Source organism: Coenobita brevimanus, chromosome 89, assembly GCF_032717465.1.
Source record: "Coenobita brevimanus isolate Jiangsu-jjx chromosome 89, ASM3271746v2, whole genome shotgun sequence".
Taxonomy (NCBI): Eukaryota; Metazoa; Arthropoda; class Malacostraca; order Decapoda; family Coenobitidae; genus Coenobita; species Coenobita brevimanus.
The window spans coordinates 12,701,741-12,727,707 of record NC_137042.1 but is presented as its reverse complement, the minus strand read 5'-3'; the positions used below and the strand labels follow the sequence as shown (position 1 = coordinate 12,727,707).

Genomic DNA, 25,967 nt, shown 5'->3' with positions numbered 1-25,967 from the left:
TGATGACTTTCTCCTGTCATGTTGACGAAGATGATTTCCTTTTCTAATGTCCTTCCAGGTCTGGATATTTAGTTATATTTAATTTATTTGTTTATTTTATTCTACCGCTACTCAACTTTGATATAACTCGTGTGCTGACATGTTTGACTATATTAGGCTCTGTTCTTTTAGAGTTTTCATTTGCACCAGCATCGCTTCATCTGGCTTTAATACAAACTATTAGAAACGTTCTTTGTTATTGCTTTCATTTTTTCTAACATATATATTTTTGTCCCCCAACTCCACTCCTTTGTTCTTTGTTCTTAACCCGGTAAGTGTACGGCCTGTGATGAGAACAAGCTCTGTCGCCGCCATCTTCCTTCCCACCACCAATCTTTCCCAGATCGGTACCGGCAACTCCACGCTCACAAAGCCAAATTCTATCATCCCTGGGCGGTATATTAAACGAAAACATAAAACCGGGGCAGGAAAAACTTAAGACAAGAGCTCCCAAAACTGTACCGAAAAGGAGGAAGGTAGAAAAAGAAAGAGTTTCATTTTCCCGAAGCGTGTCTGGTCGCCGAACTCTGCCGAAGCGACCAAAACAAATCTCCCCGTCGGATTGACCCGGGTGCCTCAGTCTGGCCTGTTGTGGGGAAATTCGCTCATGTTCGAATGTGATTGCATTTTGGAGGGAGCAAAGAGAATGAGACGTGATTTGGGGGACATGTGTGTGTGTGTGTGTGTGTGTGTGTGTGTGTGTGTGTGTGTGCGTGTGTGTGTGTGTGTGTGTGTGTGTGTGTGTGTGTGTGTGTGTGTGTGTGTGTGTGTGTGATTGGTTGGTTCCTATTTTTTTTTTTAATAATTTAACCTTAGAAAATACTGAATGTTTTGCCTGATTGCATTTTGGGAGAGGATGGAGGAGGGATGAGACGTGTTTTGGGAATTTTCTTTTTAGGGTGGCAGTGGTCAGTTCCTTGGGTATTTTTTTCTTTGACGGTTTAACCTCAAACGTGCCATATGTTTAACTTGCCTTAGAAAATTACTAAATATTTGTCTTGTAGTTTACAGCCCATCTGAATCAAAGGCAAAGATTACGATTAATACTTTCTCGTAACTCGAAATTAGTTTTATGAGAAGGACGAGAGGCGAAGGAATTTACGTCCCTCTTCTTTCCCTGTCTGTCTTGTCGCGGGAAGATTCGACCATGTTCGATTGTGATTGCATTTCTTATTTATTTTTTGGGGGGTGGGTGGGTGGGTAGGTGACTGAGATAGGTTTGAGAAGTTTTTTTGGGTAGAGTGGGTTAATTTCCATTTTCTTTTTCTTTCTTTTTTCTTTTTTTTTATGGTGTGATCTAAGAAATACTGAGTGTCTCCTGTAGTTCAAATCCCGTCCATAAGGCAAAATCTTTACTATCGATGCTTTAAAAACTACTGAAATGTCATGTAGTTTATTTTTTCTATTTATTTATTGCTTGCTTTACGTGTTATATTTATTTACTTGTTTCGTGTATTTATTTATTTACTTGTTTCATATATTTATCTGTTTACTTGATTCATTTGTTTATTTACTTGTTTTATCAATTTAATTTATCTACATTACTAGGCTGGGCTTCGTCAGTTCCTTAGATTATTTTAAATCTTTTGATCATAAAAATTGCTGAATGTTTATCGTTTTTAGGGTCTTTAAAAATTTATAAACAAATCGTACGATGATTCCTTTCATTCCAATAACGTCATTCTTTATTTCACCCTTGTTTTCTCCACATTTTATTTTTTTACTTTTCGATTTCTTTTAATGTGTCCGACTCTGGGCAAAGACGTCAGGGCCTATTTCTCCGGGGCCAGTTGTCCTCCTACACCTCCACATATCATCACTTCGGCGCTAACACCCACCGTCCATGTTGAATCCTTTCTAGGGCTGTCTCATACAGGACTGGTGTACTGGTATTAGCGGGGGTACTTTTACTACATGTCGGCGGATCTTCTGGTAGATCAGGAAAGTCTGCTTTTATGATATTCCAATTCCGTAAACTGTTCCCTGCCCCAGTCGGGATTCAAATCTGGGTCCACTAGGACTGCAGGCCGCATCTTTACCTATTCAGCCACCGCCTCCCCCAAATAGTCATATATACCCTCCATTAACCCCTCCACTACCATGCGTTTCCATTAAACTATGGATAATATTTTAGTGGTAACAAGAACATTATTATGAAGTATGACTTAAAAACAGAAGGGGTTGCTATACACAGCGCCAGCCAACTTGCCAGCGGAGCTACGCCCTCTCAGCAGCCATCCGAAACTCATGGAAGGCCAGTGTGAAAATCCGAAATAAATACAAACATACAGCGTGACACAAATCGCCGCTTTATCAATAGGGAGAAAAATTATCCTAGTCAGTCAGAGGCCGTTAGGAGAAGGGGGTTAATCTAGGGCAGGGGTTCCTAACCGGTGGGTCGCGACCCCCCAGGGGGTCGCGGAGAGTTGGCTGGGGGGGTCGAGAAGCCCTGGGAGAATTTTTAGCCTTGGGAAAAGAAATTGGTACACCAGAAGGAGCAATACCAACACTTTCATCTCGCCGATTCGCCAGTAGTCTAGAACACATAATGTGCTGGTGCAATAGGCTATAGTTTTCGCTTGCTTTATTTTTTTGTATTACAGTTAGGCTATTATTATTCGTGTCTACTTTTTATTTGGTAGTTGTATGTACGAGTTGGTTAAAAAAATCCCCTTCTCTCTATGTGTCGATTTGTGTGGAAGCTTCAGAGAACCTCGGGCAGGTTGTGGAAGTGTTTCAGTAAAACGTCATTAGTATCCCATGCGTAATTGGTTACATCACACGATTTCGTGATTAATATTGTTTTTAATTAGGTATATTATACATAATTCTGTCATAATAATCAAAACATAACGTTGTTTATAAAACCCAATACGCTTTGATATACACTCGGAATTCATCAAATTCGAAAACAGTCACGACGTGCGATAATTTTCGGGAATCCGGGAGAAGTACATGTATACTAGTGCATATTGGTAGTAATGCTGCAAGGCTGCACGTAACACATGAGTCTCGGCTACGAGAATGGTGGGGAGATTATCAGGGTATATAAACAGCACAGGCGCCCGCCTCGAGTCAGTTAGTAACGAACCAGTCGGTCACTGGTCACGGTTTCTATACCGTAACTACTGAATTTTTCTGAGTTGGGGTGACTAGCTGAATTAAAGATTAACTGATCATGCACAGTTGTGCTTAATTGTAATATTTTATCTATATTTTGTTACTTTAAAAAATTGCAGAACATTTTAATTTCTTTGTTAGCGGATTTTCACTGCAGACATTTGGCATTATAATAGTGCCAATCCCACCAGGCGGCGAGGCAGCGTTTGTTTACATTCCTGGCTGGTGGTGGCGCCAGTGGTTTAATAAAAACTCTTCATTCTGGCCATGTAGACACGAAATGTGTGTGTGTGTGTGTGTGTGTGTGTGTGTGTGTGTGTGTGTGTGTGTGTGTGTGCGTCACACTCAAATTAAGAGTCTGATTCTGATTTTTTTTTTTTTGTAGTGTCCTGGGCCATTTTTTTTTTTTTTAAGTACGTCAATAACATTTTTGTATAATAATTCATAAAAAAATATTAATATTAAAAAATATTCATAAATGTGTGTGTGTGTGTGTGTGTGTGTGTGTGTGTGTGTGTGTGTGTGTGTGTGTGTGTCACACTAAAAAAAAAAAAAGTCTGATTCTGATCTTTTTTTGTAGTGTCCTGGCCCATTTTTTTTTAAATTTAACTACGTCAATAGCATTTTCGTATAATAATTTATATCAAAAATATTCATGAATATTCAAATATTTCATGATTAACGCAGTATACAAAAGTAACTTAGTAATTTAGGTAATGATATTGGATACCTTTTGCGGCTGTGTTTATTGTTAATGTATCTTGTACATTTTGTATTTCAAATTTGATATATTATATTCACGGACTTGAATCCATGGCCATAAAGCACAGATACTCGGAATACAACCTCAGTATTAGCATCACCACAATACTCATCAATATAAGCGTCGAGAACACTAATGCGTCTTGTGCCATGTTGTCCTGAGCGCAGAGTCATGAAACCTTCGAAACTCAAGCATCGGCTACAGATGAAGCAACTGGAACAGGCAAAGAAGGATATGGAGTTATTCAAACACCATGAGCTTGGTCTCAGTCATCAAAAGCTTGATGATAGTGGGTATTTTCGGCAACCGAGTGTAGCAGCAGTGGTAGCCTCATATGTAGTTTGCGTTGGAAACTGTCAAACAAATATAGCTTCACACTATTGGAGACGTTTATCAAACATGTATGATGATGATGAAGCTTGTTCTCAGAGAGACCAGGGCGAAGAAGATACAGCAAGTATCTCGGTCGAATAATACTCTTCAGAGGCATATTTCTCACATGTCTATGGATGTGAAAGAGCAAGTCTTGAAAGAAATCAGAGCTTCTCTGTTGTTCTCCTTGCAGCTCAACAAATCAACGGATGTGAGTTCATGTTCTCAGTTACTTGTCGTCGTGAGGTACAATCATTCATACGACATCAAAGAAGAATTCCTGTTCTGTAGTGCATTTGAAACTACTACAAAAGCTGAAGACGCCATGGAAACTGTCTCTACCTTTTTTTCTCATTCCGAAGGTCTACAATGGGGAAACGTGTGCGAGATTTGTATGGCCGGAGTACCAGCTATGCTAGAATCGAAGTCAGGATGCCAGACAAGAGTGAGGAGCTGTCTCCCCATGTTAAAGGCATCCGCTGCATGATCCACCGATATGCTCTAGCCAGTAAGACCCTTCCGGCCTCTTTGCAGGAAGTGTTTGATTCTGTGATCAAAACTGGGAATTACATGAAGGCTGGGGAACTCAACGCTCAGCTACTCAAGAACTCTGCAAGGATATGGATGCTGACCATAAGGTCTTCTACACAGCTGTACGCTAGTTATTGAAAGAGAACGTGGTGAATTGTGTCTTCAGATGAAAGACGAAATTATGCACCTTCTGGAAGTGCAAGAAAAGAAGTCCGTCTCACATCGATGATGAAACGATGAATCATCGGGCTGCGTACCTAGTGGACATTGTCAACTAACTGAACAAGCAGAATTTAAAGCTTCAGGGAAGGGAAAACACGTTCTTCTATTTCGAGACAATCTACAGGCCTTCATTTCCAAACTGCAGAACTGACATCGGTAAGGCAGTCTTGGAAACATAGCCATGTTTGAAAAACTCTGTCGAGTGATGGATGAGGCTGAGGGCGAACTACATAAATTTCTGAAGAGTGAGATTACCGAACACCTTGAGTCCCTAGAAAAGGAATTCCAGCGATACTTCCCTGAGCTCACACGACAGGAGGAGACACTGATAAGCAGCTGTTTATCTGCCACACTTGACGTATCCAGCATCCCTGACGAAGTCCAAGATGAATTCTTGGGTCTATGGAACGACTCTCCAGTGTGTGATCTGTTTGAGGAGAAATCGGTGACTTAATTCTGGTGCGCTATACTTGTCATATCCCAAAGTCAGCATGCTGGCCTTTCGTGATCTTCCAGTTGCCTCCATTGCTTCTGCAAGGCTGACTTTTAAACCCTCGTCCACATGAAAACGACGACCTGGAATAGATTGGATGTCAAGGAAGACGTGAGACTGGCTCTGACAAACACCCCGCCACGAATTCCAAGACTTTCTTCTCAGATGTTGGCCCAACCATCCCACTAATTAGGTTGGAGAAATGATGATATGATAGTGATGATCATCATCATGGATTGTGTGACGATGGATGGCAGTGAGAGAAAATGATGAGCTTGGTTTGACTAGCAAACTAAAATTATCCCGAGTTTTATAATGTGCAAGGAATATTCTAGTAAAATCTGTAAACACTGATGAATTAATGGTTATTTTCTCTTTCTTTCCCTTTCCTTCTCAAAATAATTTGTAAAACTGAACGGTTGATGACAGGGGGTGCATGTATTCTGGGATTTTGAGAAAGGCATGGAGTACAGTGTGAACTTTCAAAGATGCTGATTGTGTTTTGCTGTTCAGATTCCAGCAAAACAGACACATTTTATTATCATCATTATTATTAATTATTATTATTATTATTATTATTATTATTATTATTATTATTATTATTATTATTATTATATCACTATCATAACTGTGATTTATCATTGCAGGAAGATCAAGATGCGCTGGAACTTTCCGCACTCTTTTTTCGTTAAGTTTTGTACATAAATAAATAAATAATACACAAATAAATAAATAAACATCTTAATTAATCTTAGCTACGTGTCTTGCCATGATTTTGCCTTGACTTGATGATATAGGAAGAATTATACATGCGTTTGGGGATGTTTGATTTATGATGGTTAGGGTCGGGTTTTAATTGTTTTATCCCCTCATTTCCTCAAAAAGAACTTGTATAAATGTAAGTATAATTCTTCCGAAGCTCCAAATCTCAGTTGTGGCAGGCATTGTGTGTGTATGTATGTGTGTGTGTGTGTGTGTGTGTGTGTGTGTGTGTGTGTGTGTGTGTGTGTGTGTGTGTGTGCAGCTGAGGAGGGTAATGGGTGCTTAATCACGCGGGGTATGTGACAAGGATAATTATGCATCTTTATTAGTGGGGCAATGACATTTAATTACTTTAGGACTAGTATTCCTTTATTTATTACTCATTTATATCTTTTTATGCATAGCTATACTATATTTATTGATTTATTTTACTATCGAGACTATGACACATCGTTCTAAACCCTCATTTGTATCTGACTCAGGTAGTGGTGTACTGTGGTGTGGTGTGGTGTGGTGTGGTGTTGTGAGGTGATTATGTACAGGTTAAAATAAAACACTGACACACCTTTAATCTCTTGGCTTCAGGTGGTGGAGTGGTGGTGGTGGTGTGGTGGTGATGGCGAGGGGCGGCGGGTTGGTGTGGTGGGCTGCCGTGGTGGTGGTGGTGATGATGGTGGTGATAGGGGTGGTGATTGCCCCCGCGCCCCCGCCACACCCGTCACCCCGCCCCGACCTTCTGGCACTCACGCAAGACTTCTGGCACTGGAGGACGCAGGACTACCCTCAGTTTGCCACGCAGGTAGGTGTTGTGGGTGTAGGTATATGTTTGGGTCTCTCTCTCTCTCTCTCTTGTGTGTGTGTGTGTGTGTGTGTGTGTGTGTCTGTTTGCCTATCTGTTTATCTCCGTCTCTCTAAATGGTGTCCTAGGCCTTGATATAATCCCACACATGCAGTATATCACAACCCTTGCACAAGTACAGCATTCAGTATATCCACAAAACAATTATACCGCACCCTGGCCTCAGAAACCATCCAGATTTAGTGCATCGAGTCCAGAGGCACGATGTATATATAGTTTTCTCTTAACCTACAATCTGTACAACAAAATCAAGTCCTTAAATCCATTCTTTTGCCCCAGGTTCACTTCCATATGGACTAAAACTTTGCCACCCTCATAGTTTCTCGAGCAACAGCCTATTTCGAGAAGATGAATGTCATATGTTTACAAAATATCTTCTGTAGTATTTCAGTTTCAACACTTAATTATTTTGAACATGAAGCTGTGTCTTGGTTATTTTTGAGCTGTCACGGGAAGTATTATAAGAAATAGTTGTTTGGATTAATGCAACAAACATGTAAAATATGCAGAAATTATCGAGGGGGAGATATCGATGGGAACTGATATTTTACCGTACCTTCCCATTGTTGTTGTATGTCCAAATGTTCTTACGGGCTGTGTGGTTGTTTCAGCTGGGAATTAACGACAACACGGCCGGTCGCCTCAACTCCTACAGCATGCAACACTTCAACACCAGGAAGGTATATGGTGTACTCCCTATATATGGATGTGGCTGTGGGGATAGGTGTGGTGTGGTTGTGGCGGGATGTGGTGTGGCGTGATTTGGTGTGCTGTGATGTGGTATGGTCGTGGGAGGTGGTGTGGTTGTGTGGTGCGGTGTGATATGGTGTGGTTGTGTGGTGTTGTGTGATGTGGTGTGGTCGTGGGAGGTGGTGTGGTTGTGAGGTGTGGTGTGGTGTGATGTGGTTGTGCGATGAGTGTTGTGATCTGTGATGTGATTTGATTTGGTGTGTATGTGTGGTGTGGGTGTGGTATGATCGTGTGGTGTCGTATGATTGGGTGGTGTACTGAGGTATGGTACTGTTATGGTGATGACTGTGAGGGATGACTAGACATCAGTATGTATGTAGTTGTGATGTGTGGTTATGTGGATGGTTGTGGTACGTTTCGATGTGTGGTGCCTTGTGTTGTGGAGTGACTGTAGATTATTGTTTTTATGTTATGCGAGTGCCGTACGTGTGTGTGTGTGTGTGTGTGTGTGTGTGTGTGTGTGTGTGTGTGTGTGTGTGTGTGTGTGTGTGTGTGTGTGTGTGTGTGTGTGTGTGTTCTATATTAAACTGTGCTAACCCAATGTGTGTGCCCATGTGGTGGCAGGCGAAGGTGGAGGAGTTTCTGAAGAGGGCCCAGGAGATCGACAAGTCCTCGCTTTCGCCCGAGGACCTTATCAACCTCAACATCTTCACGGGAAACATGGTCTCCTACCTCGAGAACTTCAAGTATAAGAGGTGGGAGCATTTCTCTCTCTCTCTCTCTCTCTCTCTCTCTCTCTCTCTCTCTCTCTCTCTCTCTCTCTCTCTCTCTCATTGTACTCCCTTTCTTTCCTTTCCCATCATCGAGAATATGATCTGTCTTGAGAATTATCAGTACAATAGGTGATACGGGTGAGGTTCCCCCCCCCTCCTCTCTCTCTCTCTCTCTCTCTCTCTCTCTCTCTCTCTCTCTCTCTCATTGTACTCCCTTTCTTTCCTTTCCCATCATCGAGAATATGATCTGTCTTGAGAATTATCAGTACAATAGGTGATACGGGTGAGGTTCCCCCCCCCTCCTCTCTCTCTCTCTCTCTCTCAACTAACCTACCTTCATCCCCTCCCTCAGGTACCTGGCGCCCGTAAGCTTCCTGACAGGGCCCCAGCACTACTTCAAGCGAATGGTACTCAAGCAGATGGTCCTCTCCTCCTACAACGACTACCAAAAGCTGCTGTCAAGGTAGGGGGCGAGAAGTGAAGGAATACGTAGAAGAAGAAAGAATTAGGATATGAATGAGGTAGTCACGGTAGGCAGAAAATAAAATATCAGGTATACTCTGTTCACTTTACTTTGACCTAAAAAAAAAAAGATGCCAGTCACGAAGAAGTTCTGAAAAAAAAAAAAAAAAAAAAAGGATGCAGAGTCACAGTATTGTCTTTTTCTGCCACTGTGCTACGTGAAATAAGCCGCAAAAGGATGAAAATTTTGAGCCGAATTGAAGAGAATGGACTATTGGGTGGCTGGAAGAAGAGAATTTGAAGCTAAAGGGTGTCATTTAGTCCTGTTCTCTTAAAATTGATTAAAAAAAAAAATGCCTTCAAGTTTGAGGATGTACTTTACAGAAAAGCCTCTCACAGCACTTATATACTTTGTGAAACTCAAGATGAAGAGTTTTTCCCAAATTCTGTGACGTATGTCTTATTACAGTGCGGGCTTAATGTTTTGTCATACCGTTCATTAACATAAAAAAATGGCTTCAGTCTGAATTTTCAGTTCCTTTGAAATCAGACAAACCGAGAGGCATGTTCCATCAAAATTGTGGATGTCATTTTTTTTTTTATTGTACTTATATGAATGATTGTAAAGTGGACATGCAAATAACTGATACACGTAACTGGACAGAGAGATGGAAGTTGGAGAAGTTTGGAGATTTGAATTTCGTTAAAATCCACAAAACCCACTGACATGCAACAAAAATAACTCTACTAATACCATCACACCAGTCCTAAATGAGACAGACCTATAATATACATTTAATAAGGACGATTGTAATTAGTCCCCCAAGAGGTAACATGAGATGTGTGAGGTCGGCTGTTGTGCGTAGGAGGACTGCTAGGCTTGGGAAATGGATTGTGTAGTGTATACCCAGAACTGGATTTAAGAAAAAAAAAAAATCCTTTGATCTCCGACCTTGACCTTACACGCACACAGGATCAGAGTGTTGGTTGTGGTGGTTGTGGTGGTGATGGTAGTGGCTGGTGGTGGTAGCAGTAGTGGCAGTGATTGTGATAATATATGGAGCTGTGGTAATTGATAGTGTTAACAGCAATAATGATGCTGGTGATGGTGTTACTGGCTGCCAAGGTGTCAGTGGGGAAGGTGATGGTAGTGGTGTTAGTGGTGGTGGTTGTGGTGGAGGCGGCCAGTGTAATGTTGACTCTGGAACAATGAGCAGACCGCGGTGAAAGGAACACACGGCAGATCACACGGGAAACACCAAAATGCAGAGAGTGATGCCGCCGTCTGGAAACGTGGTCTGTGTCTGTGTGTGTCTGTCTGCCCGTATTCTGTCTGATTAGGAGGTATTAGTTAGCGGGAAATTGGTACGTTGGATCATACATATATGTTTGGACGTATACGCACACATATATAATACGTACACACACAGGTAGACACACACACACACACACACACACACACACACACACACACACACACACACACACACACGGGGTTGCAGTGACTGAATGAGTGTTTAGCCCACAGAGAATCACTAAGAACAAAGTAATTGATATGGTACGTTATTACTTGATCAAGCAGTCATACGATTACACACTGAGTATATAGGTGGGCTGCAGTGACCGGATTTAGAGTACAAAGTAAATTACAGTACAGTGAATTACAGTCGCATAATCGGAGGGTACAGAATGATTGCTATGCTCTGTTACGGTCTGGGTCCACGGTTACATAGCGGGTGTGTAGGAACGTTACCGAGATTTTTGTAGTTATCTGTATCAATCTGTTTCGCTGTGATTTTGGTGCCTATTTGTTTGTCCCTCATGCGTGTCCACTGTTCTCAAGCTACAGTGTTGAATATTTGCATAGATATGACCCAGAGGAACATCACGAACACTATATTACGAGCACTGCATTACAAACCCTGTACTAAGAGCATTGTGTGTGGGACTTGGAGAGAAGACTCCACTCAGGACCCCGACCCTCCACCCCCAAAAATTACTTATAGTTTCAAGGTAAAAAAAAAAAAAAAAAAAAAGAGGGGAAGGATTTTGCATGACTATGGACGAAGGCTAAAATAAGTAACCGGTACCACAGAAAATTTTGGGGAGGGGGCACATCCACGGATCCCTAATCCTCACCCGGCAAGAAAATACCAAGACTTCAAGGTCAAAGAAAGGAATATTGTATGGGTATTTTTAGCGGCTGTGGGCACTAAAGAAGCTGCATTTGAGGGTTCGGAGAAGGAATGCAGCCCCCATCCTCGACCTCTTCAAGATAATAACCAGTCTTTCGGATGTGTGTAGATTCAGCCCCAAGTAGATCACATACACCATATAAGTTAAGTCTAGATGAAGGAGATGGGGGCGCAGCAAGCCACCTCGACCCTCACAAAATATCCAGTTTTCCAAAATAAATGGATGTCTGTGGGTGTTTTTTTTTTTTTTTTTTAAGTGGGTGAAAAAGATAACTAGATCTGATGTGAGAGGAGTAAGGCTGAGAGGAAGACCACGAATAGGATGGATGGACAGTGTGAAGAGAGCGCTGGATGCAAGAGGGATGTCTGTTGAGCAAGGAAGAGTGGCTGTGCGTGACAGAAATAAATGGAGAGAAATTGTGAATGAATAAGTGATGACGCAGCCCTGAGGGGATATTCTCCCGCATTTGGTCTGATCAGCTAATCAGGTCAGGTGCGGGTAAGGGGATGGGTCTGTTATGATGTGGCAGGGGTAAACCAGTTCTGCTGTCGGGCCCTGCTGCGGATGTCACTGATTGCATTGCGCAGTTGATCCTTGTGCGGTGTGGTGCGGTGAGGATCTGTCCGTTCTCCCCTTTGGGGCTAAGATGCGAATGAATGTGTTTGAATGGATGAGTAAATGGAGAGTGTGTCGTCCTGTCTCGGCTACCTCCCTTTCCTTGGGGGAAGCAGCCTAGGTATATAGATAGATAGACATGTACTGTGTTGAGATGGTGGGGTGAGTGGATGGGCAGTGACATGTTATGGGTGTTGCATCGTTTACTTAAGAAATTGCTTAGGATTATACGATTTTTAAAGACGCAGAAATAAATATCTGACGGTGTATTTATTGGATATGATTTATTTTTAAGGAGTATATACTTCCGGGTTAATCCTAGTAACGTTAGGTACAGTCACTTAAACTTGGCCCAGATTTTCGTTCTTTTGCAGTTTATTTCAAGTGGCTCCCTGGCTGAAAAAGATAATAGTACAGCACTGCATTCCTTCCTTAGCACTTCTTCCTGACTAGCACCAGTCTCTAGTGTTAAAGTAAATGGTTACGACGCAGGTGTATCGGAAACCTAGAACGTTTCAACAAATAACCCACAGACAGGAACAGGTAACCATAAGCATCCACAATAAGCCATAAACAACCGTGCATACTCTTATAATTAGAGAATAATTTGAGAACCACAGACAGCATCCAGAAAGACATTAATCAAACGAAAATCACAGCTAGACAGTCACATGCCCCAGACACCAAGAGGGTAAGTAAGGAGGAAGAGGGTGAGGGAAGAGGCGAGATCGGGAGGGAGGGAAAGAGACAGGGAGGCAAACACGGAGACGGGGAGAGAAAGAGACAGGGAGATAAGGTGGGAAGGAGACGGGGAAAGAGAGACAGGGAAGGACGGAGACAGAGAGATAAGTAAACAGGAAGGGACAGGAAGACAGACAAGGCGATAGGGAGACAGGGAGGGGGGGGAGGGAAAGAGAAAGAGACGGATGAATGAAAGGAGGGAGGAAGGGAATACAGAGACAGGGAAACAGACGGGGAAACAAGGAGAGAGGGATAGAGAGGCAGTGAGACAGAGAAGGCAGACAGAAATAAAGTGGGAGAGAGATGGCAGGCACAAGGAAGTATTCAAAGCAAGAATTTATGCTTAGGCAGTATATAGCTCACACGCGTTCTGGTAAACACACGTATATTCTCGTGCATGCATTGGCAACACACACACACACACACACACACACACACACACACACACACACACACACACACACACACACACACACACACACGCTCACATCCTCCTACTTACAAACCAACCAACCAACCAACCACACGCACACACACACACACACACACACACGCTCACATCCTCCTACTTACAAACCAACCAACCAACCAACCACACGCACACACACACACACACACACACACACACACACACACACACACACACACACACACACACACACACACACATCCTCCTACTTACAAACCAACCAACCTACGTACATAAAATCACACTAGTCATACATACATACATACATACATACATACATACAAATATTCAACACAGATATCTCTCTGAAAAGGAGGCAAATATTACCACCCACGTATTCCCTGCGTGATGTAGCTGACTGAAAGGAGGGGGGGGGGAATTTAGGACTGGAAATACCCATGTTATTTTTGTTAATTAGGTTGATATTAGGAGGATATAGGTAACTTCAAAGGAGAATGTTAAGGATATAATAAACAAAATAAATCGCTAAGGAAGAGGTGCTACTAAGCCACTTAGACCATGGAGAAAGAGAGAGAGAGAGAGAGAGAGAGAGAGAGGAGGGGGATTTGCTGCCAATAGTAGTCATGATCAGTAGTTCCTTTACACTTGCGGAGCTGCATACCGATAAAGCGAAATTCCTAGAGTTTTGACTGATGGTGATAAGTTTTGCTGATCTCATTATTAGCGCTGGATACGGTTGTCAGACGGGGTGGGAAAAAAGTTATTGACAGCTGACGTACGTAGGAACACACACACACACACACACACACACACACACACACACACACACACACACACACTGTAAGACTGCAACAAAGGTAAAAGCCAGGTTAAAGAGAGAGAGAGAGAGAGAGAATATTACTTGTGTTAGAGATACATTGACTGTAGGACATTTGGGGGGATTATGCTATTGAGGTTTTTGAGATTGCACACTCTCTCTCTCTCTCTCTCTCTCTCTCTCTCTCTCTCTCTCTCTCTCTCTCTCTCTCTCAACATTCCCAAAACTACCTCGCGTCCAACCCACATTCCAACCTCGCGCGAGGATACGAATAAAAAAAACAGAGCAAAAAAGGGGCGCGCAAAAAAAGGCAAACTCGCCGAACGGAAGCTCTCTCTCAGTTATTTCCCCCCTACTTCTCTTAGCTTTATCACCCGAAGAGGCACACTCAGGGACGGTATGCAAATAGAGGCAAAGAGCGCTCTGGTGTAAGGAAGATTGGTGTCGGCGGGTCTGCTATTTAATGCACGTAAATTTGTTCAGTTCCACCCGCACGCTGAGCTGGTCAACATTGGCGCGAGGTGGAGTTGCGAGGTACCGCCATATTCTCCTAAAAAGACCACAACACACCGCCCTTGTGGCTATTTTGAGATGTTTTAAAGGGTGCAAGTGGTAAATTGCATCATATTTTAAGATACTCTAATTGTTTTGAAGAGGTGTATGAGTTTTTAAGCTAGAGGGGCATACCTGAGGTCAAGTTTCGGGGAGTCACAATATTCCCCTAAAAATCACACGACTGACTGTCCCTGAGACTATTTTAGGGTATTTTACAGAGTAATCCTTGTAAATTATATCACATTCTTGGGTCCCGTCATGGATTAGTGAAAATATATGGGAATTTCAAGGTGCGGCGGCGTGCGAAGAGATATGAAACGGCGGGAAAGGAGATGCAAAAAGTGCGACTTCCCGGGCGGCTGGGCTCCGATTTCGCGATCCTTCACTCGGTGGCACAAACCATCTCGGGGCGGGGGTATCGGTGTGAATCTGCTGGTTGGGGTTGATGCATGGCGGCAGGTTTATGGCACGGCTGCGGCGGGAGGTTCCTGTCCCCTGGTAACTGTGTTTGTTTTAGGATGGCGGAAGGGGGTGGGGGCTGCTTTTTTTTGGGGGGGGGCTCCTGGGGGGGGGTTTGGCGGGTTGGTGATCGGCTGTTTTTTGCGTCTTAGGCTGTTAATAATGTCACGTAAAGCCCCAAGTACTTTTTACCTCGAAATTTACATATGCATATCTTTGTATCGATCCATGTTAGGCCCACTGCAGGACCAGACCTTCTCGGAGGCAGATCGACAGCCATAAGTAATTACCTTTTTCCCAAGCTGGTGAAGTATGGGTGAGGAACGGGTGTGTGTGGGAAGAGTGAAGAGAGTGAAAATCGAAGTATTGCGATATCAGCACACACACACATACACACACACACACACACACACACACACACACACACACTAGCAGCCAAGACGGTGCGAAAAATGTGGGCTTGCTTCCCTTGGCAAGAAACCCCTCGAGAAATAAAACCCTCTCGTGCCTCAGAATATAACTGAAGTGGGGTTTGATGCTGGGTAGAGGGATTATTATGGTTACTATAGGTTGAAAAAGTTTGTCAAGGATTGCAGTGGAATATATTATGGATAGTTGTAGTGAAAGTAGTAGTAGTAATTGTTGTAGTAGTAGTTTTCGAGTCAATTCTTAATAAAAAAAATTTTAAGGCATCTTTCCTATCACAACCTTCTTTCCGATCGTCAGTATGGGTTCCGTCAGGGACGCTCCACTGGCGATCTTCTCACCTACCTTTCAGACTCCTGGTCATCCTCCTTTCGGGACTTTGGCGAAAGCTTTGCCATTGCACTTGACATCTCAAAGGCTTTCGATCGAGTCTGGCATAAATCTTTAATTTCCAAACTGCCCTCCTACGGTTTCTATCCTTCTATCTGTACCTTCATCGCTAGCTTCCTTTCTGGTCGTTCAATAGCTGCTGTCGTAGACGGCCATCGTTCTTCTCCTAGATCTATCAACAGTGGTGTTCCTCAGGGCTCTGTCCTATCACCAACTCTCTTCCTTTTATTCATCAATGATCTTCTAAGCTGTACATCTAACCCTATCCACTCATACGCTGATGACTCCACCCTTCACCTTTCCATTCGGTTCCCGCAACGCCCATCTCAACAGTTACTTCAAGAAACAAGGGATGAGGCTATGGCACACCTAATGTCTGACTTGGCTCATATCTCTGACTGGGGTAAAAATAATATGGTTGTCTTTAATGCTTCTAAGACTCAGTTCTTACACCTATCAACCCGACAAAATCTTCCACAGGTATACCCACTAATGTTTAATAATATTCAGCTTAATCCTGCATCATCCTTGAACATGCTTGGGGTTTCATTTACTCGGGACTTATCTTGGAAAGATCATATTACATCTCTTGTAAAATCTGCTTCCAAGAGATTGGGTGTGCTAAGCCGACTCCGCTCTTTCTTTACCCCTGCACAATTGTTGACTCTATACAGGGGTTTTATCCGCCCCTGTGTGGAGTACAACTCTCATGTGTGGGGAGGCTCCCCACATACAGCTCTTCTCAATAGGGTGGAGTCAAAGGCTTTTCGTCTCATTAACTCTCCTCCTCTTACTGACTCCCTTCAACCTCTGTCTCTTCGCCGCACTGTTGCATCTTTATCTCTTTTCTATCGCTACTTTAATGGTCACTGCTCCTCTGAACTGTCTGCTTGCATTCCTCCACCTCTACGACGGGCGCGTAGCACCCGTCTGGCAGCAAACTCTCATCCCTTTTCTGTCCAACTCTCTAATGCAAGAGTTAACCGTTACTCCCAGTCTTTCATTCATGCAACAGGTCAGCTCTGGAACTGTCTCCCTCTGTCTGTATTTCCTCCTGCCTATGATCTCCAGTCTTTCAAACGCAGTGTGTCCAGGCATCTCAAAATGATCGGATCTTGAATTTGGCTCTCTATTGTATTTTGTTTTTCTCTTGGAGGGAACTGTTACTGCGGGCTCATGGCCTTTGGTTCCTTCTTCCTTGCATAAAAAAAAAAAAAAAAAGTAGTAGAAGTGGTGGTGGTTGTGGTGGTGGTGGTTAGTAGGGGTAGTAGTAGTAGATGTAGTAGGAGTAGTAGTAATAGTAGTAGTAATAGTAGTAGTAGTAGTAGTAGTAGTAGTAGTAGTAGTAGTAGAAGTAGGAGTAATAGTAATAGTAGTGGTGGTAGTGGTAGCAGTGGCAGTTAGTAGGTGTAGTAATAGTCGCAACCCCAGGCTCATCTGAACGTGAACCAGGTGGACTGCAGGCTGATGTTGCCCTCCTCCTGCAGCTCACCATCATCCTTTCGGGGGAGAGGGAGGGAGTTGAGGGACATCTGTTTTGCCAGGCAGTGGAGCCGCCTGGTTACATCGGTGCCACCACATGAAGGCGTTCCCCTCTAACACCTAAAGATGAGCAAGACTAAGGTGGAAGAAACGGTCGTGGGGGGTTCTGGCCTTAGGTTCCTTCTTCTTTGCATTAAAAAAGTATATAACATTCCATTTCTGAACAGCTTAATCAACATCATTTGCATACAGTGATGGGGTAAGAGGAGGGAAGGGGAACGACTGAAGTGGGCTATAAAAACCGCAAGAGTTATCCCTTCCTTGTGGCGGGTGTCGTGTCTTGCATGTATGATAGGAATGCGGCCAGGAATTTGAATAAACTCTGCGGACTTTGCACAACACTTCCCACAATCGTTGCTTAGACTGATTTTTGGTGGGGGTGATGTGGTGAGATGGCTCTGTGTGTGTGTGTGTGTGTGTGTGTGTGTGTGTGTGTGATGGTAATTTTGATTTTCTCACCTTCGCATTCTCTCTCTCTCTCTCTCTCTCTCTCTCTCTCTCTCTCTCTCTCTCTCTCTCTCTCTCTCTCTCTCTCTCTCTCTCTCTCACCACCTATCCCCTTCTGTCATTTCTCCCCCTCCCCTCTTTTCCCTTCTTCCCTTCCTCTCCCTTCATTCACTCTTCCCTTCTTCTCACCCTCTCACTCCCATCATTCCTCTTTCGCCCACCTCTCCATCCCTCCAGTCCATCCCCACCAGTACCCCTCTCACCTCCACCCTTGCCTGTGGTCCATTGGTTGGCACATCCCGCCTGCAACTGAGAGAACTAGAGATCCATTTTCGGACCTGCCAGAAGTATGGACGAGTTGATTGCCCTTCTTTTCATCCAGCATTGCAACTGGGGACCTGGACGTAACTGTGACTGTTGTGGGTCGGATTGTAGGGGGTGATAGGGGCTAATTATATCACTGTCTCCGGCTAAATCGCCTTCGTGGGGTTGATAGGTGCTGATTTAACCCCCCATCATCTCGCCACACAGATACGGGGAGTTTCCAAGGCAGGCGGAGGAGATTCTGGAGCTGATGAAGGCCAACATCGACAATGACCTCATGCCATCCAACTGGTCTATGGTAAGTCAAGTAACACCGCCTGTCTGTCTGTCTATCTACCTTTCTATCTCTGTCTATCTATGTATCTGTATGTCCATCTTTCCATCCATCAGTCCATCCATCTATCTGTCTGTGTGTCTCTGTCTATCCGTATCTTTCTCTGTCTATACATCTATCGACAGAGGCCTCAGTCTAGAAAAGGGTCGCCACTAGCAATTTATTTCTGAAATCTTGTTTAAAATTCTCAGCACTTCCCTCGTGATGTATACCATTCAGGCTTGGAGAGAGAGAGAGAGAGAGAGAGAGAAAGCAATCCATACATCTTTTCCCTCACAGGTCGGTGTAATAGAGCAACTGGACAGCCTTGGGGGGCCCGTGGAGGACTCCGTTTTCTACAAGCCCTTCACCCACATGCCCAGGACCATCACCCCGGAGCAGAGGTGTGTTGGGGGGGACTTCTGTGGACCTCAGTGTATGCCTGTATGCCTAGTTCTGTGTTTCTGTGGGTGACTTTGTGTGTCTCTACCTCTGTGTAGTCTGTGGATAGATGGGTGTATTTGTGATTGTATTTCTATGACCGACTTTAGTTTCCTTGTGGCGGTGTGTGTGTAACTCTTCTTGTATGTGCGAAGGAGGGGAGGGATCTGCATTGTGTGAGTCTATCTGTGTGTGTGTGTGTGTGTGTGTGTGTGTGTGTGTGTGTGTGTGTGTGTGTGTGTGTGTGTGTGTGTTGCTGTCTGTTTGCAAATGTGCGCCTCTCCACCTTATTATCGATCTACCTCCCCTTCCAAACACCCACTTTCCTTCGCCCTCCTACATTCTCCTTTTGCCTTATTCTTGCCCTGCCTCCCCCTCCAACCGCGCCACACCCATACTTCCTGCTACCTTGTCCTTGCACCTGGCTCTTGTTTTACCTGTGCTTCATCTTTCAGGACGACGCTGAGGCAACAGGCGCAGGAGAGGATCAAACAGGATCTCCTCCCTTCTTTCATGAGAATCAGAGACTTTATTGAGGTGAGTCATACACTGATAAATGATAAAGGTACAGGTGAACTGGGTACTTGCTGCATGCGTGGCGGATCCATTTGTCTGACCTCGACGTTGATCTGAAACTGTTATGAGATCGGTGTAGCCTTAATTTTAGAGTCCTTGGCCTCGGATTGCAGCTGGCCTGAAAGAAAGAAAGCTCCGAATTCAGTTGCCCAATCACAAGATATGAAGTGGTTTCCGTCTGCGTGAGTATCTTTTACCAGTGAACGAGGAGGGCTAATTGTCTGCCTTGGTGACCTTCGTGTAGTTGATAGGCATTAGTACTAAACATTCTTCCTCCGTCAGAGTGAGTACCTGGCAGCGACTCGGAAGGAGGTGGGCGTGGGTTCCCTGGAGGGAGGTGAGGAGTATTACCTGGCGTGCCTCAAGTTCCACACATCCACCAGCCTCACCCCGCAGGAGATTCATAACCTGGGCGTCACGGAGGTCAACAGGATACAGAAGCAGGTTAAAAAGGTAGGTTACGGGCTAAAGGGTTCCTTGGTTGGGGACGGTACGGCTTAAAGGGTTCACCGGTTAGGATTTCTATGTTAAACTTCTGATGATTGGGACAACTCTCTAACCCTCTCCTCTGTATTTCCCTCCAAGTCACTCTCACACTCTCTCTCTCACTCTCTCACATTTTCTTTCACTCTCTTATAGTTACCCAAAGAGATCATTCCACGAAGTGATCCACTCTCATTGCAGCGATGTGACCTAATCACAGCTCCTCTCTTTCACTTTTTCACACACTTACATTTGTATACTTTCACGCTCTCACAGGCGGCAGAAGAGATCGATCTAGATGGCCGCACATTCTCCGAGGTGATCCAGGTGCTACGTAGCGACCCGTCCCAGTCCTTCAGCAGCAAGGATGAACTCTTAGACACCTTCAGGAACACCGTCTACTCCGTCATCTACCCGCGCATCCAACCCCTCTTCACCACCATACCTGCAAGCAACCTCACGTGAGTTGGGGAAGTTTGGAATTTTGGACTTCGTGTGCACCCTCCTCCACCCTCCTGTTGATCCATATCTCTCCTCCACCAGCAGTATATCCATTCCCCGCCAATGATATAACCCTCCCCCACCTGTGATATAACCCTTCTCCACTCTCCCAGTGTTCTCTCCTGCACCAGTATGATAGGTGTTGGAGAGGGACGCCTTAGTGTGTTGGAACCGATGTAACTGGCTGGCTCAACTGTTTGGTTATACAAACTTCCTAAAGCTACTTCCTTGTCTCCCAAAGGGACGATAGTGGACTGTTGGAGAAGTGCAGCTTAAGCCAGCGGTCCACTGAGCTCACGTTTCGGATAAGCCATGGGTTACATTTGGTACAATATTACTATCTATCTATCTATCTATAGCCCGACGCCCTAATCCCGCAAAGGGTGGCCGCAGACAAAACGCCTCCAAGTCACTCTGTCACCCACCATTTGACTACCCTCCCCCCAACTCACCCCCCCCTCCCTCATATACCTCTCGACTCCATCCCTCCACCTCATCCTCGGTCTACCCCTCCCTCTCCCTCCCTCCACCTCACCTACATACACCCTCTTGGTCAGTCTTTCATTCTCCATTCTCTCCACATGTCCAAACCACCTCAGTGTATTTCTCCTAATCTTCTCAACCACATCCACATCTACCCCACAACGTTCCTTCACTTCTTCATTCGTCAACCTCTCCCTCCACGTCACTCCACATGCTTCTCTCAAGTAACTCATTTCCACTGCTCTCACTCTTGACTTGTTCCCCTCTTGCAAGGTCCATGCCTCGCTTCCATACGTCAGGGTAGGGATCACAATACCATCATGCAGTGACTTCTTAACTTCCATACTCACCTCCGTATTTCTCATCACTGCTTTCAGTGTACCAACAACCTTCCTTCCCTGCTGTACCCTTTCACGTACTTCATCCCCCAAAGTTCCATCCTTACTCATCACACTACCCAAGTACTTGAATGCACTCACATTCTCCATATCCTCACCATCCAACCTCACTGCACACTCTGTGACTTCATTCCTCTCAAACACCATAACTTTACTTTTGTTTACATTAACTTTCAGCTTCCTCCTCCTACACACTGTCCCAAATTCATTCACCAAATCTTGCAACTCCCATTCATCTTCACTCAACAATACTGTATCATCAGCAAACAGCAACACCGGAAGCTTCCAAATCTCACCCTCATTCATTAGGGCCAGCCCCACATCCACTGCCCTATCTTGCACCTCCTTTACAACCCCATCCATATATATATTAAACAGCCATGGAGACATCACACACCCCTGTTGCAGTCCCACATTGAGATCAAAGAACTCACTCAGCTCACCATCCACTCGCACCGTAGCCCTAGCTCCCTCGTACATACTCTTCACAGCACTCAACAATTTCCCCTCCACTCCATATATTCTTAATACCTTCCACATACCTTGCCTATCTATTCTGTCATAAGCTTTCTCCAAGTCCATGAAGGCAGCATACACTTTCCTTCCCTTCTCTAGATACTTCTCCACTAAACATCTTAGAACAAATATCTGATCTACACACCCTTTTCCCTTCCTAAATCCCCCTTGTTCTTCTCCAACTAGCTTCTCTGTCATATGCCTAACCCTATCAATGAGTATTCTACCATATATTTTACCGGTCACACTAAGAAGGCAAATACCCCTATGGTTACCACATACTTCTTTCTCCCCTTTTCCTTTGTACAGAGGAACAATTATACCTGATTTCCAGTCCTCTGGAACCCTTCCCTCTTCCCAAGCCAATCTACACAACTTCCATATCCACTCCACAACAATCTCATCCCCATACCTAAGCATTTCACCACACACTCCATCAATTCCTGGGGCCTTTCCCAGCTTAATCTTCTTCATCGCTTCCACTACTTCCGCCCTACTGATCTCTTCCTCCCTCCTCTCATCTCTTCTTCTCCCAGCCATTCCCCAACCACTTATACTCACACTGCTCTCACTCTCTACATTCAACAAATCCTCAAAGTGCTCCTTCCATCTCCTCAATTTCTCTCTTCTCCACCAACAATCTATTATTCCTATCTTTCACTCCCCTATTATTTCCCCTTTCACACTGCCTTACTTTCTTTACCTCCTTCCAAAACAATTTCTTACTCTCCCTCCATTTCACACTCAAATTCCTCCCAAACTCTTCATCCACTTTCATCTTACTCTCCTTCACCAGTCTCTTAACCTCCCTTCTCCTGCTCACATATACCTCTCTCTTCTCTCTCTCATCTTCTCCCCTACCTCTACTCGCCAACCATTCACCATATGCCTTCTTCTTTTGTTCTACAGCTCGTTTCACCTCATCATTCCACCATGCTGTCCCTGTACACCCTTGCATCTCCTCCTCACTCCACAAACCGCCTCACACGCTGCGCCTATCTCTTCCGTGAATATCTTACATACGTCTTCCACCCCTTCCATCTGCTCTAGCTCATACCTTCCCAATCTTTCTTCCACTATGCTCTTATACTCTGTAATTTTCTCACTATCTTGCAATTTCTCCACTCTTCTCACAGGAGCTGCTTCCTCCTGTCTTTCCCTTCGCCTCCTCAACCACTTTCTTTGCATCTTTACCTTGGCCATCACTAAGTGATGGTCCGAGACTCCATTCCCCCACCCTCTCCACACTCTTGCATCCAACACTTGTCTTCTCATTCGCTCATCCACACACACGTAGTCTATCACTGCCTTTCGTTCAACAAGTTCACCATCCATCCTCCTCATTACTCTCCATGTATACCGGTGGATCATCTTATGACGAAAGTAGGTGCTGGCTATTGCCAACCCCTTACAAGCACAGATGTCCACCAATATTACTATATATCCATCAATAATATAACTCTCCACATTCCAGTTCATGTTTATCTCTCCTCCACTCATAATATATCTATACTCCACCAACGACGTAACTTTCCTCCCCCTTCCAACTTTCTCCCACCCATGCCAAATGATCTCCATTTAATTCTTCTCCACTCACTAACTGAACCTCTTTCCATCTCGTCCGGCAGTGTGGAAGGAGACGACAACCCCAACGCTGTGTTCGCCCGGTACCGAAGCCCATCCATGGACGGTACCAGATCCGGCGCCTTCGTCGTCAACTCCTACACCTTCGATATGCAGTACGTCTCTACCCGGTCGCTGTCGCCTCCTCCTCCACCTTCTTCATCTCTGTCTTCTTCTACACTTCTTCACTTCCTCTTCCCTCCTTTATACAGTAGATTTGGGTTTGCTTTTTCCCCTGTGTGATCTGGACTGTTCCTCTTCTTCCACTTCTGCCTTTTCTTTGTCAGCTTCTTCGTTATCGTCTTTGCCATTTTTTCTACATCATCGTCCCTCTTTTTTTTTTTTTTTTTTTTTGAGTATATCTAGGTCTGCATGCGTCTTCCTCTATCATTTAAACTTTCTTTCTTCCTCTTCGTCTCTGTCTTCGTCCTTGTCTTCTTTTTTTTATAGTACGTATAGTTCCTCATACATCTTCCTCTGTAATCAGTCTTCTTGTTTGTCTTTGCAGTACGTTGATCAAGACACCTTCTGTAATGTAATTTTTTTTGTTCCTCCCTCTTTTCTTCTTTTTCTTTTTCTTCTGCATTATCTTCGACGTCAGCTCCTACGCCTTCCTATCCGGGATTCTAACACTATTTTTTTTTCTCACTCACGCCATTCCGACACATCCGTACATTTCCCTCCACCATTTGTACCTCATAGATTTCCTTCTCCCTCTCACTAATACACCTCTTCTCTCCCCTCCCCCTCCAGCAAGAGGTACGAGGTGAACGTGTTGTCCCTCCACGAGAGCATCCCCGGCCACCACCTCCACAGCGCCTTCCTCATGAGCGACACCTCGATCCCTGACTTCCGCCGCTACGTGGACGGCCTCGGAATAGGACCCGCCTGTTTCCCAGATCACACAGTCTTCAGGGAGGGATGGGGGCTCTACTCTGAATTCCTGGGCGAAGAACTAGGCCTCTACAGTGATCCTTATCAGAGGTGCGGGCTTTACTAGCTGTACATCTTTTTTTTTTCTTCTTCTTTTTTTATAGCCATTTCCTGTTATCTTCACTCTCAGGGGAGGGATGGGGCTCTACTGAGAATTCTTGGGCGAAGAACTTGGAGTCTACAATGACCCATTTCGGTGGTTGAACTTTTTTTTTTTTTTTTTTGTCTTGTAGTTTTTCTTTGTCATAGATTTGTTGTTATTTGTGTTTCGTCTTACCATAGCCATTCAATGTTATCTTCAGCCTTTTGAGAGGGACAGAGAAGTCCTTGGCAGAGAACTTTGACTCTATAGTGATCCCTTTCAGAGATGTGGGCTTTTCTATCTTCTAGTTTTTAACATATCCATACCCTGTTGTCTTCTTTCTTATGCAAAAAAAATGACCTAAAGACTGCATGCCTGGAAAATGTGAGCCCCTCCCAGGAAGAAAAAAAAAAAATAGAGCCTAATAGGAATAAATGAGAGCAAACTAGAGCCTAATCGTGACTTGCAGGTTGGGTCGGTACTCGTTTGAACTGCTGCGTGCGAGTCGGCTTGTGGTGGACACGGGGATGCACGCACTGGGCTGGAGCAGGGACAAGGCCGTCACGTACCTCCTGCACAACACGGCACTCAGCAACAGCGCCATACAGGTGACACACTTCAGTCTGGCTCGTCCTTTACTGGGCAGATGTTTACTTTCTTTTTACTGGCTACCGTTCTTTCTTGTTCTGAGTATGTTAGGTTGCTGTCTAATGCAGCTGCTCCCAGTCTTTTCTGCTTTGTGACCTCCCAAGATGAAATACTCTAACCTAACCTAACTTAACCTTCCTGTCCTAACCTGACCTAGCCTTATCTAACGTCCATGGCACCCTCTTCAGTCGAAAGCCAAAGTAAAGCATCTCCACTATGCATATTGGATAAGAAATTTTGACGGAAATTGAAATCCCACTGAACTGTTTTATTGAACTGAAGGGGTCTCGCTTTCAAGGGGTTAATGAGAGCTACTTACCACTCTCCCAGTTCAAAAATCGCTCCTTAGTTTAATAAAATTGTCGGGAGGTTGCAAGAGTAACGAAAAAAAAAAAGAAAATAAGAAAGTAATCAGTTCAAAGAGGTTAAAGCTCATTTCATATCACTTTGCGTATATGTATCCTATAGACTGACATCTACTCCTTTTGTCCCCAGATTGAGATTAACCGATACATCACGTGGCCGGGACAAGCCTGCTCGTACAAGATAGGCGAGATCAAGTTGAAGGAGCTGCGGCAGAAGGCTCAGAACGCCCTTGGGAGTCTCTTTCGCCTGCCGGAGTTCCACGACGTCGTCCTGCGGTGCACCGGTCCCCTGAAGATCGTGGAGGAGTGCGTGAACGAGTACATCGAGAGAACCAACTCCTTTCTCGAGAAGACCGGAGCGGAGGACCAGGAAGAGGGGATGGGGGAGCGAGAGAGCGAAGCTGAGAACGAGATCAGGGATGGGGTGGAGCTGGGGCTGAAGGGAGCGAATGGGGAGAGTGGGGAGAGGGAGAGTGAGGGTGTGGGGAGGGCAAGGGGAGCTTGGGTTAGTGTCAGTTCTGTGCTCTTGACTCTGGCGCTCCTACTACACACGTGCCTCACCAGGTTGCTAAGATAG

The 25,967-nt window shown here is 44.6% G+C and overlaps 1 protein-coding gene across 1 annotated transcript; it reads left to right on the top strand.

Annotated features, from left to right (window-relative positions):
- The first annotated feature begins 5,228 nt into the window (after window positions 1-5,228).
- Window positions 5,229-25,967, top strand: LOC145411393 (uncharacterized). The gene is made up of 14 exons (XM_080281434.1): window positions 5,229-5,476; window positions 6,888-7,101; window positions 7,773-7,841; window positions 8,476-8,606; window positions 8,977-9,087; window positions 18,236-18,326; window positions 18,642-18,745; window positions 19,238-19,319; window positions 19,641-19,811; window positions 20,118-20,302; window positions 23,368-23,478; window positions 24,116-24,346; window positions 24,847-24,985; window positions 25,521-25,967. Exons 1-14 carry the CDS (start codon window positions 5,229-5,231, stop codon window positions 25,965-25,967), a joined length of 2,334 nt encoding a protein of 777 aa, XP_080137560.1.